General features: G+C 39.6%; 1 protein-coding gene across 1 annotated transcript in view; it reads right to left on the reverse strand.

Moving 5' to 3' along the window:
* FER (FER tyrosine kinase) overlaps positions 1-18,255 on the reverse strand; it is a gene marked incomplete in the record, with an annotated part of 3,568,968 nt that overhangs the window by 2,199,660 nt on the left and 1,351,053 nt on the right. The window contains 1 exon segment of the mRNA XM_044064275.1: positions 15,628-15,750. Within this exon segment, the coding sequence (XP_043920210.1) occupies positions 15,628-15,750 (123 nt within the window).

Genomic DNA, 18,255 nt, shown 5'->3' on the forward strand with positions numbered 1-18,255 from the left:
TAAAAATGAAATCAGTGCCTTACAAACCCTCCGCTCTAGTCAAGTTGGGTTTTGAATGGTAAATGCTCTCTCTTTTATCTTAATTTCCTTAAAATATAATGGATGCCACTGAAAAAGACCATTCTGTCCAAAGAGCTTATCAAGACCTAGATAAAGCCTTTGATAGGATTTCCCATGCTGGCATTATTGGCAGTCTCACTAGTCTACACATAGACCCCTATGTCACCCTTTGGGTTGCAAACTGGCTATTGATCGAAAACAAAGAGTAAGAGTGGGTGGTACCTTATCATATAAAACACTTCACTAGCATTATCTCTCAAGGCTCTGTCCAATGTCTTCTCTTCTACTTCTCTGATGTAAATACAGATGTCAAAGGTCCATGGCTACCACGTTTGCCAATAATTGTAAAATGGGTGTTACTACTGACTCCCCTGCTGATACTTATGTCCTCCAAGACCACACTACCACAAACAACACAGAGCAATGACCACTGCCTTTAGCTGAATGCCGTGGGAAACAAGTCTTCCCCATTGATTTGCACATAAATAGGACCCTGCTTAAGACAAACGGTCATTAGGGATTTAGGCGCTTTCATCAACAATTAACTATCTATTAGTCATATACAAGTTATAGTTACTCTGTCTTGCTCACTTAGTCACAGGGCATATCCTCCAGGTTTAATGAAGTCAGAATCTCCTTCTATTCCTTCCTCATCAGGGCAGTCACAGAATATAGTACCCAACTAGAAAGAGCAGATGTTTCCTAGCTTAAAAAATAACAGGTTCCTTCCTAGAGAAACTAATGTTGAAGTTCACAAATAAATAACAAAGTTGTACCTTTTAGTCTTGAGTCAACAATAATGCTTCAGGATGTGCAAAGTACTGGTTTATTCCATAAACAGTGCTGGGAGAATGCCTCCCAAGATTTTCAAATCAGTCTCAAAGAACAAAGAAAAATAACACTACATATATACCTTTTCTTATCAATTTTATGCATGCAGAACTTTGACGTTACATTACTTTCAGCTAATCAATGTATTTAAAGATGTCCTCATCTCTTGTGATTCTTAGTGCTTCACGTGAACACTTGACAAATATGGCTTGAAAGAGGTTATTAAAAGAAAGCTTTGTCGTTCAGGTAAGTCAGGTTTCTGTATTATCAGTCTTGTGAAAATGAACGTCTGTGTTATGATTTTTGGTTTGTTAAAGTAGCTCTTCTATACAGTCATTGCCAATTGAACGTTACACAGCTTATTCAATTCCTGCCTTCCCTTAACATCATTCCTCCTCTAAAACATTATTCCGCATGCATTGTTCCAACAATTCCCAATTTTTTTCTGTACAACTTACTCCTACCATTTTCTAAAGATCCCACATCTATTTCCCTTATCTCTGTTACTACACCCACTACTTCTAATACAGTTGGTTTACACGCTGATATCCATTTTCTAATAACCGTTTTTTTTTTTTTTTGGCAGCCACCAGAATTAATCTCAGCAAGGCCTTAGTATATATCTAGACAATTCAGATTCTGTATCACAGCTCAAATAATCATTTCCTTAGTTACACCAATTTGCCCACCCAGTATTTCTGACAGAGTAGTCTGCAGGGAATTTTTAAAATCTGTCAACCGATTACACTCACAAAATATATGTTCCCAATTACCGTTTCTTCCCCATCATGCCTCCAACATTTGCAATCTACCTGAGGAAAAATTCTTTGGAGTCTGAAAAATACCCATGCAAACACTTTCAAGCAAAAATCCTAAATGCTCTAGAATTTATTGCATTATTTGAGAGCCATACATATATCCTCCTACAGTTTCTTTATGAATTGCTTATCTGATCTCTCTTCCCAATCCTTTCTAACTTCTTCTGATTGGTTACTACAGTTATCATGCAATATTTTATATGCCCTGCAAACTATCCCTTTTTAACAGCAGTTTCTGTTCCAGATTCTCCTAAAAACTCTACTAGCGCTGATCTTTCGCATAGGATCTTGCTATTCCTTTGACTTTGCCTTTACTCTAGAGTTTCATATTTCTTATTGGTAGAAAACATATGTTGATGCAAAACCTGTAATTCTATTAAAAAGTTATGTTGAAGAATTATGAAAAACACCAAATTCACTTTTTGACTTCTGATTCCAGGAAAGAATAGCTGAAAAAATACTGCAGAAGTCAAATAAAATTTTGAAGGGAACTGCAAAGGATGTCCTTAATCTCTAATGCTATTTGTTCTAGCCATATATAATAAAAAAGAAGGTTTCAATATTAGAAATAATCATTCTAAAATCCAGCTTTTCACGGTTTGTTTGCCTTTTTGGCTTTTCCCGGTTAGGGGTCGCCACAGCGGAACTCCTGTCCGCTAATGATTGGCAGTAGATTTTTATGGTGCTGAGTTGCCAGCCCGACGCCCAACGCTCAGCGAAGGCACGCCCATTTACGCATGTCTTTCGGAGGCTACTCAACCGCGGGGAGGACATGCAGACTCCACACAGAAGGCGCCCCAGCTGTGAATTGAACAGGAGAACCTCTTGCTATGAGGCAACAATGCTACCGCTGTACCACCTCAGCTTAAAATCCAGCTTTTCATTAATGATACAATATATTTTTTGAGACTTCTCTCCTGCTGCTGGGGGCTATAACTGAATTAGCTAGAAAGATCGGGTTGAATTATTCTTTTTATTTTATTTTTTAATTCCCTGGTCCTTACTGCATATACTCAATGAAGTGCAACAGGGGTGGAAATGGGGTGACCCTGGAGGATATCCCTTCACTTCTGCGAGAGGAACTGCCACAAGCAGCCATGCCCCCCCTTCACAGCAGGCATTCTGGCTTCCTTGTCCTCCACCAAGCAAATTACACTGCCTTATGTGTCCCAGAGTACACACAAACGCCTCCCTATCCACTGGAGAGGTAAGCAAGCTGTGTCTTTCATTCCTTGCTCTACCTGCCTGACTCCTCCACTGCCAAGGCCAATAAATCAGACCTCGGCCAGCTGGATAGCCATCAGTGCTCCATCCTTCTGCACCACAAAGCTAAGCTACAGTTATATACTATTAAAAATAAGTAATAAAACTCATATCTCCTTAAAATATTTTGAATTACTCTCTAAACTAAAACTTCAACTTTGATAAAACTGAAACAGTCTTGATACATTAAAATAATGGCTAGTCCTTCAAACAAGTACAAAGAAAGTCTGATGAAAAAAAGGAAAGCTGTCCACCAATACTGGAATATTTTATTTCAATTTTAGCAAATAATACAGACTTAGAATCATGCTGATCAAAACTACATAAATTAATACTAGCACTCACAACAAAGTTAATCAATCATTTTGGGATTATATTCAACAAATAAATTATCCAAACTTTAAAGAAAATGACACAAACATATTGAATATACTGAATAATAAAATATATATAAAATAATACCAAAATCTTCTAAAATGGTAGCTTTCTTTTTTATTATGAAGAATCTCCTTTTGGAAATATTTACACAGTTTTTACTACACCCCATAGAATAGCAATGACATATAAAAAAAAACAAGATTAGAGGTTCTGAAGATGTAATAACAATAAAACAGAAGCAGACTGGCAATATATGGTTTATGCCTGGAGTGATAAGAAATAGTTTTAGTCAAAATATGAGTAATTTACAATGGTCCTGAGGTCAGACAAATAACTGAATAAATATCTGATATTTGTAATGTCCCAATTCCAGGATGTACTGAGAAAACATCATTTTATTTGGAATCTTCTAGCTGTGATGTAGCTAGAAAACTAATAACTAAAAATTGAAAGAAAAATATAACACCACCTTTTCAATAACTAGCTACTGCTGTATTTCAAAAATAAACGGATATCACTAAAATAAGATCTATATCATCGATGCTGAATTTTAAAAACTGGACTGAATCGTGTATTACATGGCAAACAGCAGATGTATGGAAATAATACTGAAATAATTCATTTTTACCATACAAAAAAGAATACGATAGAATAAAAGAACTGAACTGTAGTTTACAGAAGCACACTTTGTAAATAGTTTGCATTACAGTTAACATGTTGAATGTTTTAATGCTATTGTAAAAAAATTAAAATAAATAAATAAATAAATAAAATGACCAACATTTGGGATAAACATAATATTACATATGTTAAACCCCTTTAAGAATATTTAAAGGAAAGAGAATTTAGATGCAAAGCGCTGGGGATGTCATTTTCCTAAAGTGGACAACATACACATTTTGACTGTACTACTACTATGAAATATATTTCAAATATAAGTAGAAGACAGTATGCAATACATAAAGTATGATGTTTAAAAACAACAGAAATGTCATGGAACCACTGAATATTATGTACTGAGGTAACTAACTGGGCTGGAGTAATATGAAGAAAACTACCTAATTCTTTCCTATGTGCTTAAATCCAATACTTCCTATCAGTGGATATAAATAACAGTATACACAAAGGAACTTAAAAAGTGACTAGATGAAATTAATTTGAAGAATTGTGAAATGACTGAAAATATGAAATTCAGTGCAAACCGGCTCATTTCTTTGATGTGTCGTCTCTGATACATGGCTGTAGAAATCTGTTTGCAAATCATATGGGTAAAAAAGGGATGGGCTGATAGCCTGGGAAGAGTTCAGCTGAAGCTGCTGACCAAAAGGGGCTTTCTCACACCCTATTACCACATTATATAGATGGATAGGACCCATGTTAAATTCCATACCGAAGATATGGTGCACTGAGTTATGATGCATTAGTTTCACTGTTCTGCAGTTCAGTGAAATGACAGTATGAAGAAACATCATATACACACACACACACACACACATACATATGAAGAGACATACAGAGATATACAAACTATACAACAGAATGCCTCAATCTTTCTCTGAGAGAGTGAGATCTCAGCAAAATTACTTAAAACATAAAAAAGAATGTTTTAATATTTGACACTGCAATCTCAGAGTTAACAGAAAAATACAACTTGAGCCCACATTCACTGCTACAAAATGTGTGGGCAAACAAATCCTGGCAAATTTAAGTATAGATGTAAACAAGCTCACACAGATAATAAAAATGAGCAACTGTGAATTCAGGACCTGAAGGGAAACTGGCTGGGCCATTTTGCCCTTGGCACTACAGAAATATTTGGTCTGCTGAAAAAAAAAATCACCTTTGCAGAGAAGTGTGTAAGATTTTTTTAACTACTGATAAAATGTTAACTCAATACTGATAGCTTCTGGACAAGTAGTGCAGTTTCCACCTTTAAAAAAAAACTCCTATACCCCTCTCTCATAACAGAAGCTAATTATATCATAGCTAACTAGATAACCGCACTAAAATGCCTGTGCAAGTCCATCTGCAGAAGTCAATATCTCAATTAACCTTTCAGAGCTTTTAGTAGAAGACTGATAGAAATATGATCATCAGATGCATACTGTTGGGCATCACACTGGCTCAGCAGTTAGCACTGCTGCCCCCCAGGGCTTGATTTTCCAGTGTGGTTCTTAGCTAGGGTGCATTCTGTGTACTGTCTGCACATCTTTTCTATGTCCACTTGGGTTTCTGTAGGTTCTCTGGTTTACTTCTACACCCAAAACACATGCTGTGGGTTAAATGGTACTTCTCTAAAAAGCCTGTAGGCATGCTTCCACCTACAAGCTCACGTGTGTGTGTATGTGCATGCGCGTGTGTGTGTGTGTGTGTGTGTGTGTGTGTGTGTGTGTGTGTGTGTGTGTGTGTGTGTGTGTGTGTGTGTGTGTTTGTCTACCTGCACATGTAACTGTCTGTGCCCTGCAATGGGCTACTGCCATATTCAATATAACTTTCCCTGCCTTGCAAGCAGCGAGTGCCAGGATAGGTTTTTGGATCACTTACGACCTGGAAGAAGATTAAGTGGGTACTCAGAAAATGACTGCAGGAAGCTACATACTGTATCTAAAAATGCTACTGTATCTTTAAGGACCTACACTCATAACAAGGAAGACGACCAGGCCCTTTTGCCTTATCAATATAAACACTGTGGTACCTGTGACTGAAGTAAAATAGCCAAAGAAGGATTTATAATTGTCCTTAGCATCAGATGATTACCTACATTCATAGGTGTTTTAGCAGACCTAACAGCACTTTTTTTTCAAGTTTTTAGTAGTATTTCTGATACTATCCTTGACAGGATGATTTTTTGATCTACTGCACAACTTTAAGGCATTTTTTTTCTTTTGTTGCAAAGTTTATTTAATGCTGTTGGACAACCAATATGGTTTGATTTTGAATTTCCCATTGCATTTAGTTCTGGTTGGAACTGCCAGTGAAACACAATTATCAAAGTGGCATAGAAATTCTTTGTGCAGCTACCGTCCATGACAAAACTGGGGCTGATGCTGCCATGAATGAATTGTGAAACCTCCTCATTAAGTCTTATGAGGCTTGCATGTTTGAATTCCAAGACATTTGAGGCTAGGGGCTTTAATTAATGGTTTTGAAGGTGAAAGTTACCAGTTTACAGTCTGACTTAAGCAGGGAAGGACATACAAGTGGAACAGCACATGAATTGGCTACATCTAAAAGGACCAGATTAAAATAGTGTGCAGTCTAGTAGGTTTGCTAACTATATGGTCCAGTGGAGTTTTTGTTTATTAAATCTAAGGACTTCTGGGCATACATTACTTTGAAAGTACTGGTGCTCCAGTTTATTTAGCGTTGGCCAAGTCTTCAAAAATAATGATACAGAGTTCTTAGAGTGCATTAAGGAACCTTATATGATATTCAGGACACATGGAGAATGTCATGTAACAGGCTATAAGCTGTTAGTTGATCCTTGGTAAGGGTAATTTGGAGTTCATTTTCTGAACCTCTGGGAAGTGTTATGGTCCTTACCAAATATGGAGACATCACCACAGTTGTCACTGGGTCTGAATGCATGGTAGGCACAAAACCCAAGTATGGATGGAATATTTTTTTACATTTAAAACAAGTCTCAGTAACAGCAAAAATATTGCTGTGTTCTAAATGGAGGACAGCTTTAAGGTTGGGCAACTTGTTGTTGTTGAAAATTCTAACTGAATGGAGCCACCTTAAAATTATCAAGCTTTTCGTTTGGTATATTAGCTATACTGGAATCTCCATAACCTGGAATCTACCTAAAAATGAGGTGATGGGGCTACAAAGGCTTTAATCAGTATGCAGAAGTCTAGGAACAAAGTAAGTTGAACTGCCTAGCATCTTGTTACATGCAGACACATATGGATACCCCTGGAATGATACCATCTATTTCACCAATTGTTGAAGCCAATTATCTTTTCTTCGTACTTAGGCAATATTTTTGGATAAAAAATTCCAACCAAGACCAGTGTCTTGCCTGCATTTGTCACATGCATGGAAAGTTCCAACATCTCCCTGTACATCTCCCTTGGGTCTTTGTGTCCCAAGTGATTCACTCCCACATGGAGCACCACCACGGTGCTGTCACATCTGTCAGATAGAACCCTTGAGATGTTTTTTTTGAAATACCCTTAGTTTAGCTCCTTTTCCATACAGACTGACTACCCAGCATATGCTTTCTGATAGGGTACACCTTCTTGAACTGTGAGGAGGTCACATAAACTACATTGAAATAAAAAGCTGAAATGACTATATTTTTCATTCCAGACTCTTTCCCCAGATAGATGCACAAAGTATCAGTTTGTTGTTCTTCAACACTTGGGCTCCAAACCAGTTTTTCACTTTACCTCAGTCCCAAGGTACTCACCAGGCAACTAGTTTGCTCGGTGAACAGCACTTACGCATCCAGGTAGGACTATTTAGGTCTGTATCACTACTTAGTAACATCTGGCTTGGCTTCTGGGCAGCATCACAGGCTAGGTTAGCTGAAGGTTAAATCAAGCACTCCCCCCCCCACCTTTTCTGGTTATAAACATCCCCCACTCTTATCCCTTGCAAGTACAGTAAGACCGGCTACTGTGGATGGGCACTTTCTTCCCATCTCTGTTTCCATCTTGGTAGACATGGGCATACTGATGCAATGCAGCAATTGCTTCATGTACACTGACCAACACTTAATTCTCCAGCAGACAAAGTATGTGAGACATGTACTTACACACGGACAATGGAGGCCAGATTCTCACAAAATGCAACAAACAGGTCGTCAGCAACTCACACACAAACACCACTTACGGCAACCACTAAGGACCATGCACAGACCTACGCATGCAGGGGTGCTCAAATGTTACCCATCCAAGGCTCAAAGGCCTCTCAAGCGCAAGTCTCAGAAACTCTGCATGCATACATACAAGACACTTACCAGCACAACACATAAAGCCACATCTCAATGGGTCTCAACTAGCAAACCTATATGGTGAAACATTTCACAACAGAACATTCTGGTCATAGCTGAGTCCATTGTGGGATGTACCCCTTACAAAGCTGGATAAAGAGAAGGTTACAGTTAGTTGCTTGCCAGGGGCCAGGATCCAGCAGATCAGGCAAGCACTCAAGTCACACACCCCTAAATATCAGTATGACTCATTTAGGCATAAATGACCTGAGACATACCTCCCTGGACTATATAAAGAGAGATGTGATTGAACTATCAGAGTATGTGCCACAGGCAGGCATGCTCCTAACACTGAACAGCATTCTACCATCTCCAAGGATGATACCACAGTACAAATCAGATAGAAAATGATAGACTAACAATTGGCTTACCTACTGGTGTCATTCCAAAGGAGTCCAATGTTTGTCAGCCTGGGAGGACGCAGTTAACAGACCACACTGCTTTGCCAGTGATGGTCTCCACCTGTCACTGCTAGACTTTCGGATAGTGGCAAAAACATTATATACCCCTATGATGCCTTTTTTAGGCAGTGCCAAACAGACAAACCTTCCAACATAACAAAAGCTACTCAGGACAAGCTAAAGGTGTTATTGCTCAGTGTTAGGAGTCTCAACAAGAAAAGTACAGTTTTGTACCTACCATAAATGTAGATGTTCGAGTGCTCATACAGCTGCAGTCATAACAGATGGGTTATCCTGCCGTCAGGCGGGTCTTCAGTAGGCCGAATTCCAAAGTCTAGGTCTGGCGTCGGTTGTCGTCGCTTTTTCCCTGATGTCAGCGCGGCAGGGGTATAAAAGAGGCAGACAACGCCATTTTCTTCAGTTTTTCTTGCCCCAGATGTCAGGTGCCCCCAGAAGGAAGGCAAACATAATGTTATGCAAAGATGCAATGTTGATAAATCAAAAACAGTAGTTGCAAGCAAACACACCATAAAAGAATACCCCAAAAAGGTTATATGAAAAGTGTTTGTCATAAGGCCTGTCCTAAGAGGGGATGGAGGGAGGGATACCTGGACTGCAGCTGTATGACCACTCGAACATCTACATTTATGGTAGGTACAAAACTGTACTATGTTCATAGTGCATACAGCTGCAGTCATAACAGATGGGTAGAATCCCAAAGCTAAGTAAGGGTGGTAGGCACTAAGTGGAACTGGGAGGGGCTAGGATGCCCTGCAGGACTGCTGTGGCAAAGCCCGCTCTAGATTTTGAGTATAGTGGGAGGTGATAGTGCTTGGAGAAAGTGTGCACTGAACTCCAGGTGGCTGCTTCCAAAATGTCCTTGGTAGGGACCCCCCTGAGGAAGGCTGCAGAGGTAGCTGTGGCTCTGGTGGAGTGGGATCTGATGCATGTAGGCACAGTTTTTCCATGAAATGAGTAACAAAAGCATATGCAGCGGGCTAACCATTTTGAAATTGTCTGTTTGGAAATCGCCTTTCCTTGAGCACCTGTAGCATAGGACACAAAGAGTTGCTCAGTTTTCCTGAATGGCTTTTTCCTGTCCAAATAGTAACGAAGTTGTCTGTGAATGTCCAAGGAATGTAGTAGTCTTTCCCCTATGTTTTGTGAATTAGAGTAAAAGGTAGGTAAGTGGATAGTCTGATTCAAAGCTACACTGGATACTACCTTTGGCATAAAGGTAGGGTTGGTTCATAAGGAAACTCTGTCCTGATGGGAAATGATGAATGGTTGCACAGCCATGAGGGCCTGTAGCTCCAAAACCCTGCATGCTGAGGTGATAGCCAGAAAAAAGGCTGTTTTCCATGACAAGAACTGTAACTCTGTTGAAGAAGCTGGCTCGAAGGGAGGAAGGGTCAGCTTTTCCAATACGAAGTTGAGGTCCCAAGCAGGGACTGGTGGTTTCCTTGGGGGTTTTATATTCTTTGCCCCTCTGAGGAACTGCCTTAAGAGAGGATGAGAGAATAAAGGAGGATCTGTGTTGTATTGTGCAGAAATGGCTGAAGCGTGGATCTTGATGGAGGAGAAGGATCCATTGTTTAACATCTCAGCTAGGTACTGTAAAGTTTGAGGTATATTTATTACCCAAGGATTCTGTCCCTTGATTCCAGGCACAAAATCGTTTCCATTTGGCGGAGTAGGCCTTTCTAGTAGAGGGTCTTCTGGCCTCCAAGATGACATCCTGCACCTCCTTGGAGAGGAGAAATTGTTGGGAAATAAAGCAATTCTCCATGCAGCTAGATTTAGAGTTTTGAGATGGCTGTGAAGGGTTTTGTAGTTGTGCTGGGACAACAGAAGAGGAACTAGAGGTAGGATCCATGGTGGGGAATGTGTCAGGCTCTTCAGGAGCGGATACCAGTGTTGTCTTGGCCAGTCTGGCGCAATGAGAATCATTTTCGGCCTCTCTGCTCTGGCTTTTAATAGAACTTTGGGCAGCAGAGGAAGAGGCTGAAAGGCATAGACTGTCAATGTTCAGAGGGGTCTCACGGAAACTGATAGCTGGTGCCAGAGCCATGGCCTGAAGTTAAATGCCAAAAAATGTATAGTCATACCCTTCAGGAAAAACAAGGTAACCCCAAGCTACCATATAGGTGGCAATCCACTAAGCACAGAAGAGGTGATCAGGGACCTGGGGACCCAGGTTGACAGTGGTTCTTTTGACACTCACATTGCTAAAGTGGTTAGAAAAACCTTCTACATTGCCCACCTGATCATGAAGGGATTCACATCCAGATCAAGTGAGGTCATTGTTCCCCTGTACTCTTCACTTATCAGACCAATGATAGAGTACAATGCCCCATTCGGGATGTATCTCACCCGACACCTGCAGCAATTGGAGAGACCCCAAAAGTTCCTCACCAAAAGGATAAAGGGACTCCAAAATCTGTCATATGCTGCCAGACTGAAGAAACTCCAGCTCTATTCAGTCGCATACCGTCTGCTCAGAGGTGACCTGTGCCTGACATACAACGCCATGTCCAACCCGGAATTAATGGACATGCTCCACCTCAAAAAATCCAAATCTACCAGATCCACTAGAGCAAGCGACTTAAACCTTAGCACGGATATAAATAGGACATGCTGGAGGGATAGATTTGTCACCCAGAGACACCCTATGTTGTGGAATAAAATCCCGGTCCATGTGAGGCAGAGCAACTCGCTGGCTATGTTCAAGAGAAATCTTGACAGGTGGATGGGAGATCGTAGGTTTACCCCGGGAATCATCTCTGTGTCACTGCTGGACAGAGGCACAACAAACTAATGGGCACAGTATTTTTTAACATAAGGGGTGGTGTAAGCCACAAAACACTGGGCTAGGCTTATAAATGCCTTAGGGCAGATAGCCTAGTATAAACCTATGAACCTAATTGAAGGAAAGTGCGTCCACTTTCCAGGCCTGTGGATGATAGGTCCTTGAACAAAATTTTTTCAACTGGCAATTTCTGTGGGTAGCAAAGAGATCTATGTCTGGCTGTCCCCATGCCTGAGTTATCTTTGTGAAAACTTGAGGATGCAACTTCCATTTGTGTGGATCTGTCATATTTCTGCTTAGGTTGTCTGCCAGTGTGTTTTCCTTCCCTGGCAGGAATTGTGCCTGTAGTTGAGTTTGCAATTCCAGTGCTGTGTTCCATTGGGTCATGGCTTGCCTGCACAGGGGGTATGAATGAGTTCCCCCCTGTTTGTTTATGTACCACATCACTGTAGTGTTGTCTGTCCTTATCAATAGCTGGCCTGGATGCAGTAGGTCTTTGAAGGTCATAATAGCCTTTTGCACGGCTAGCATTTCCTTTTGGTTGATGTGAAGGTGCTTCTCTTTTCGGGTCCATTTTCCCTGAATGCCCTGATCTGTCATGTGTGCTCCCCAGGCGTAGTCTGAGGCGTCTGTTGTGATGATTTGAGTTGCTTGAGGTACACAGAAAGGAAGACCTGTGTTTCTTTGGCAAGCTTGAGCCCACCACATAAATTCCTTTTGAAGGCATGGAATGAGTGGCATAGTCTCTTCCAAGCTGTGGCTGTGTTGAGACCATACGTTTTTTAGGTACCATTGAAGTTTCCTCATATGCAGCTTTGCACATGGGATTAGTAGGATGCAAGATGCCATGAATCCCAGAGCCTGCAAGACTTTCCTTGCAGTTAGCCTGGTGTAAGTTGCCATTTTTCTGAAGTATTGAGACAGTTGCTCTTGCTTGTCTGGCATGAGGTAGGCCATCTGGGTGGTTGTATCCAAGCTGGCACCCAGGAAAATTATTTGTTGAGAGGGTATTAGTTTTGATTTCTTTTTGTTGACTGTGTATCACAGGAAGTTCAACAGTTTTATTACAAACGCCAGGTGCTGCAGTAGTATGTCCTTGCTGTCCGCTTGGATCAGGCAGTCGTCCAGATATGGGTAGATTTGTATCCCTTGTAGTCTGCAGAAGGCAATTACTGATGCCAGGCATTTCGTAAACACTCTGGGCGCAGTAGATAAGCCAAAGGGCAATGCAGAGAATTGGTAATGGGTTGAACCTGCAAGAAATCTGAGGTATCATCTGCAATCTTGTCTGATAGGGACATGCAGGTATGCCTCCTCTCAAGTTTTATGCACAAACCCATGCTATCCTTCTCCCCTAGAGGCCATACACTGAGTAAAATCGGGTTATATTGGCTGGGTTTGTATAGGCTCTTGAGCCTTTAGCCTAGTAATCTTCTATGAACCTATGACTCTCACGCACACAACCACTGAACTGAAAAGCCAGATAGACAGCAGTTTAATGTGATCAACTGACACAGATGGTCAACTGTTTTTTTTTTTTAACAGAATAACTGTTCCTTCCATCCCAATAATAACCACTTTCTGGCTGGATCAAATGAAACAAATTCTATCTACAGTAAAGTATTTCAGCATATTTCACAGATGTGTGTGTATATACACACACACACGCACACACACACACACACACACACACACACACACACACACACACACACACACAGGCAATATTATGCTTTCACAGTAAACATACCTTTTAATGAGTAATTTACCTGCCTTCCAGTGGACTTATAACACAGCTACCTTCGCTCTCCCACTCTGATCATTGATTAATATGCAAACTAAAATCAAAACAAAAAACTTGCTTTTTGCTATGGGTAGTGAATGCATCTAACAGTCCCATAAACAGAATTATCTGGTCACCAGACATTGTAATCACCCGCTAGTGCCGCCTATTTTACTGTGATCAATATAAAAGTAATTCTGAGCAGTACATGCTGCTAATGTTGTCAAAAGAACAAATTATCTGTTACCATGCCATAATCTTTAACCTTAATATACCTATGTAAGATTAAGCTGTCCCAGTTGCTCAGACCATATACTTCTCTTGGCAATCTCTCTGTGACTGACAAAAAGTCATATATAAGCACTATCACATAGCTAAGCTATGACATGAGCACTTATACCCCTTAGTAAAGGATCATCGACTGGCTTGTAAGTTCTTTTACTATGTGGCAGGAAGAGAATGCATACTTTTGTTTAACCCATTTAGTATGATTATTCTGTTGCTACACTAACTGTACTTACAAAACCTTTAACCATAAACTAATTAAAGGGTAGGGACATATTTATTTTTAAATTTAAAACCAAGTCTTGATGACTTTAAAATTAAGAAAGAAATATGAAAAAATGATTTATTGGCACTTAATGTAGATACACTGCTATCAAGTTCCAATCATCTCATCACCCACAGTAAAAATGAAAGGGAAATGACCCTCATCTTGGCTTTACTCGCCAGAAGACCAAAAACTAAACAGAATTAAGGGGGATGCAACATTGGATTAATCAATTATTCATACAGGAGGAATGAGTAATTGTCTAGTAGTCTGTTTGCGGGTACATTCAAGCATCAAGCACCCCAATGATTCAGAAAATGAATAACACTATTTGTTATATGTATGTATACATATGTATATATATATATATATATATATATATATATATATATATATATATATATGTGTGTGTGTGTGTGTGTGTGTGTGCATGCTTGCATGTTTATGGATTTACCTCACCGTCAGAATCGCATACTATCAAATCTGACTTTGTCAACACTCAAAATACTGAACTGCCAGTTTACTGAAGCAGCGGAACTACAGAGATCTTCTCTGGGTAAGTAACCACTTACCCAAAAAGAATAAAAACCCAAACAGTACCATCCCTAATCCACCCAGGTGGGAGGCTGCACCCCCCCCCCCTAACTAAATATATGAACTCCGAGATCGCACTACAGTTGGGAAAAGAGCTAAGTTCACCATCTCGCACAACAAGTTACTTACCCTGGGAAGATCTTCATAGTTCTGCTGTTCCGATGAAGTGGGAGTTCGATATTTTGAATGTCGACAAAGTGAGATTCAATAATATGCGATTTCGACAAAGTCAGGTAGACCCATGTGTGTGTGTGTGTGTGTGTGTGTGTGTGTGTGTGTGTGTGTGTGTGTGTGTATGTATAAATATATATATATATATATATTATATGTATATATACATGTCTTTTCGGCTTTTCCCGGTTAGGGCTCGCCACAGCGGAACTCCGGTCTGCTAATGATTGGCAGTAGATTTTTTATGGTGCCGAGTTGCCAGCCCAACCTTCAGCGAAGGCACGCCCATTCACGCATGTCTTTTGGAGGCTATTCGACCACGGGGAGGACATGCAGATTCCACACAGAAGACATTCCAGCCGTGAATCGAACAGGAGAACCTCTTGCTGTGAGGCAACAATGCTACCGCTGTACCACCACGGCTTAGATTATACAGATATAGATGTATGTGTGTGAGTGACTGTGTGTTCGTGCGCGTGTGTATAAAGTATCTCTGCATGTTAACTCTAGTGACCATGGTAAGCTTTTGAAGGCAAAGGCTATCTTGTCTCTAGGAGAGATCCAAAGGGCATAGTGTACTGCATCAGGCTTTCAATGTAGCAAATACAAGCACTGTTAAAGAAACAACTTCAAGAAAAAAAGCAGTAGATAATGCAATACGCAGCACCTAAGAAAGCCAGTTTGATTTGTTATAAAGGATTTTGACTTTAGATGGATTACATAAAGACCAAAAAGTTATCAGTTATTAGACTAGATGAGGCATGTGCATGTAACAGCAAGCAGGAAATGACTAAGGTCAAAGTCAATAATCATGTGTGGATACATGCAGGTGGGCAAGTTAATCATGAAACAGTAAACTTGCAGGATAAAAACAACAGCAAGTAGCTCAATGGGGAAGCAATGATTTCAGCTTTGTGAAGGATGCAAAATATATATCTAGAAAGACAAACAGTTCTCTGATATCACTTACTCTGACTGTTTTTGACATTCTGCAACTTGTGCTTCCATTTTCTTTTCCTTATCTTGTACTGTGCTTTCTTTGTTTTCTGCGGCTTGATGTATTTGGGCTAGTTCTTCTGTTGCTGCTTTTAACCTGAAAAACATTAAAATGTATTACAAACATACATAACTGCTACTATGTCAAGTTAAAAATGTTAGCAGGCAATTAAAAATGTTTTTTAAAAAAAAGAATATGTTTACCTGGTAGTCGTAGCTCTCAGAAACTATTTCTAAATACTGGTGTCTGTAATGACAGCATACCTTTACTTTACTATGAAATTATATACTCAGGTAGTAGGTAGTTAATGAAGTAATAATGATTAATTGTTTATAATCTGCCTGGAGGGACATCAATTACCAACTAGATTTTTCTCTACCAGTCAGACATCTCTCATAAATACAGAGGAGCATACATTCGCTGTAGCCGATAACATGGGAGGGGGTGTGTCAGACCAAACTCTCCATGCCTGACTGATAGCACCTATAATTCTAAGTAGTACGTGAATCCCCCAGCAGAGGCTCCCACAAGAGTGTACGTCACTACAGCAAATGGCAATGCAAGACAGTGTGCATACAATTCTGTCAGTCTCCTATCCAAAGCAACTGTGATAGCTAAAAGTGTTAACTCCTTCCTATTATGTCCACTCACCTGTAGCATGAATTTTTTCCAGTAGTTGCATTCAACAACCAGTAAGCATGCTGGTATATACTGACTAGCTATGACACCACTGGGATACAACAGTGAAGATTGTGTAGAGCAGCAAGCCTCTAAAACTCAGGCATTCTGTTAGAATAAGTACCTCACACAGCTGGTCAATCTTTTTCGAGAAGCCCTTGCTACAGTTGTACTGAGCAAACTACAGATTAGAAATCAGCTCTGCTGAAGACGGCAAACATATCTAGGGTGAATGTCTGTGATAAGCATATCTCTGGTCAAGGAGTGAATACCCAGTTTGTATAGTAAAATATAATTTGAGCTCCGGGTCATAGCTTTGCAAACACCTTGGACCAGGGCATTTTTAAAGAATAAAGTTGACACGACTGCTCCATTGATGTCGTGTGCAATGACCTTACCAAGTAAGGTGTTGGTAATACTTTAGCAGTTAATGCAATGGATCAGCCATTTTTGCTTGGTTTGCTAAGCTACTTAGAGGGGTTGATATTTCATCTTAAGTTCATTTCATCTAAACTCATTTGATCTGACACTCATTTCATCGAAAAATGCAAAAGTCTACAGAAAATATCAGATAGTGTCATTTTTTTATCACAGGAATTATTATGGGAGTAAGTCTAGCAAAATATGTATAGACTGCAATGGTCAGCATCATGCTGTACCCCCAGACTTATAGATGATTGTGCATTCACTCCACCAGTAATTTATTGTGTACGATGTTTTTATTTTTCTCCAAAGCTATGTGATCAAGGAAATTATATATATATATATATATATATATATATATATATATATATATATATGCACACACACATATATATATATATATATATATATATATATATACATACACACAAACACATAAGTAAGAGTGAAATCGGCCCAAAGCCATACCATGGTTTGTATGTATAAGTGTGTATATATATATATATATATATATATATATATATATATATATATATATATATATACACACACACACACACACACACACACACACACACACACATATATATATATATATATATATATATATATATATATACACACACACACACACACATATATATATATATATATATGTGTGTGTGTGTGTGTGTGTGTGTGTGTGTGAAGTAAGAATAAATTAATTTTAAGATCAAATGGGCTCAAGCAAATGAGTTTAGGTGAAATAAGCTTTAGATAAAATGATGTACATCCCTTAAAGAAACATGCTGCAATCTCTACAGAACACAAACCGCCAGTTACCCTGCCTCATATCAGCGGTTCCATGAATACAGTGCCTGAAATGTCTGTGAGTATCAACTGTACGCAGTATCTTCTTTCCCCTTATTACCTGGCTCAGGGAAATAAAAGCATCAAACAATGTGATTCACGGACATAGCTATATGACATCACTTGCCAGAAAAAATAAATTGCTTCGGACAGTTGCCCTATCTATGCAGACAGTAGTATCTGGTTTCTTGCATATGGCAGCATGAAGCTCTTGCACCTTCCCTGCTGAGATCACTGCCACTAGAAAGGAGGTCCACCAGGCAGAAATTCCCTGAATGTTCTGCCTCAAATGCTTTTATATGATAAGATCTCAGATTGTGTGTGGGAAACCCCTTCAGGAAGCTGGACTCATGGGAAAATTTTTATAAATTATTTAACTGTCAGGGAGTCTTCAAGCAAGCATGCTACTAGGGGAGATACCTTCTCCACGATGGAGGAACAAGCAAGCTGTTTGAAACAGTGTTCCAATGACTCTATAAATATATACTAGGAATATGTAAGAACCTATGTACATAAACTAGCAACAGTATGACAATTTACTGCACTTGGGGGAATGAAAATTCCTGGTGGTAACTCTCATAGCTTTCCCTTTCCATACATAAATTACCTCTGGAAAGGTAGCAATTCAGAAACAGTTGTGCATCTTCCTGG

Source organism: Protopterus annectens, chromosome 2.part2 (assembly GCF_019279795.1).
Source record: "Protopterus annectens isolate FY-2018-M chromosome 2.part2, PAN1.0, whole genome shotgun sequence".
Classification (NCBI taxonomy): Eukaryota; Metazoa; Chordata; order Ceratodontiformes; family Protopteridae; genus Protopterus; species Protopterus annectens.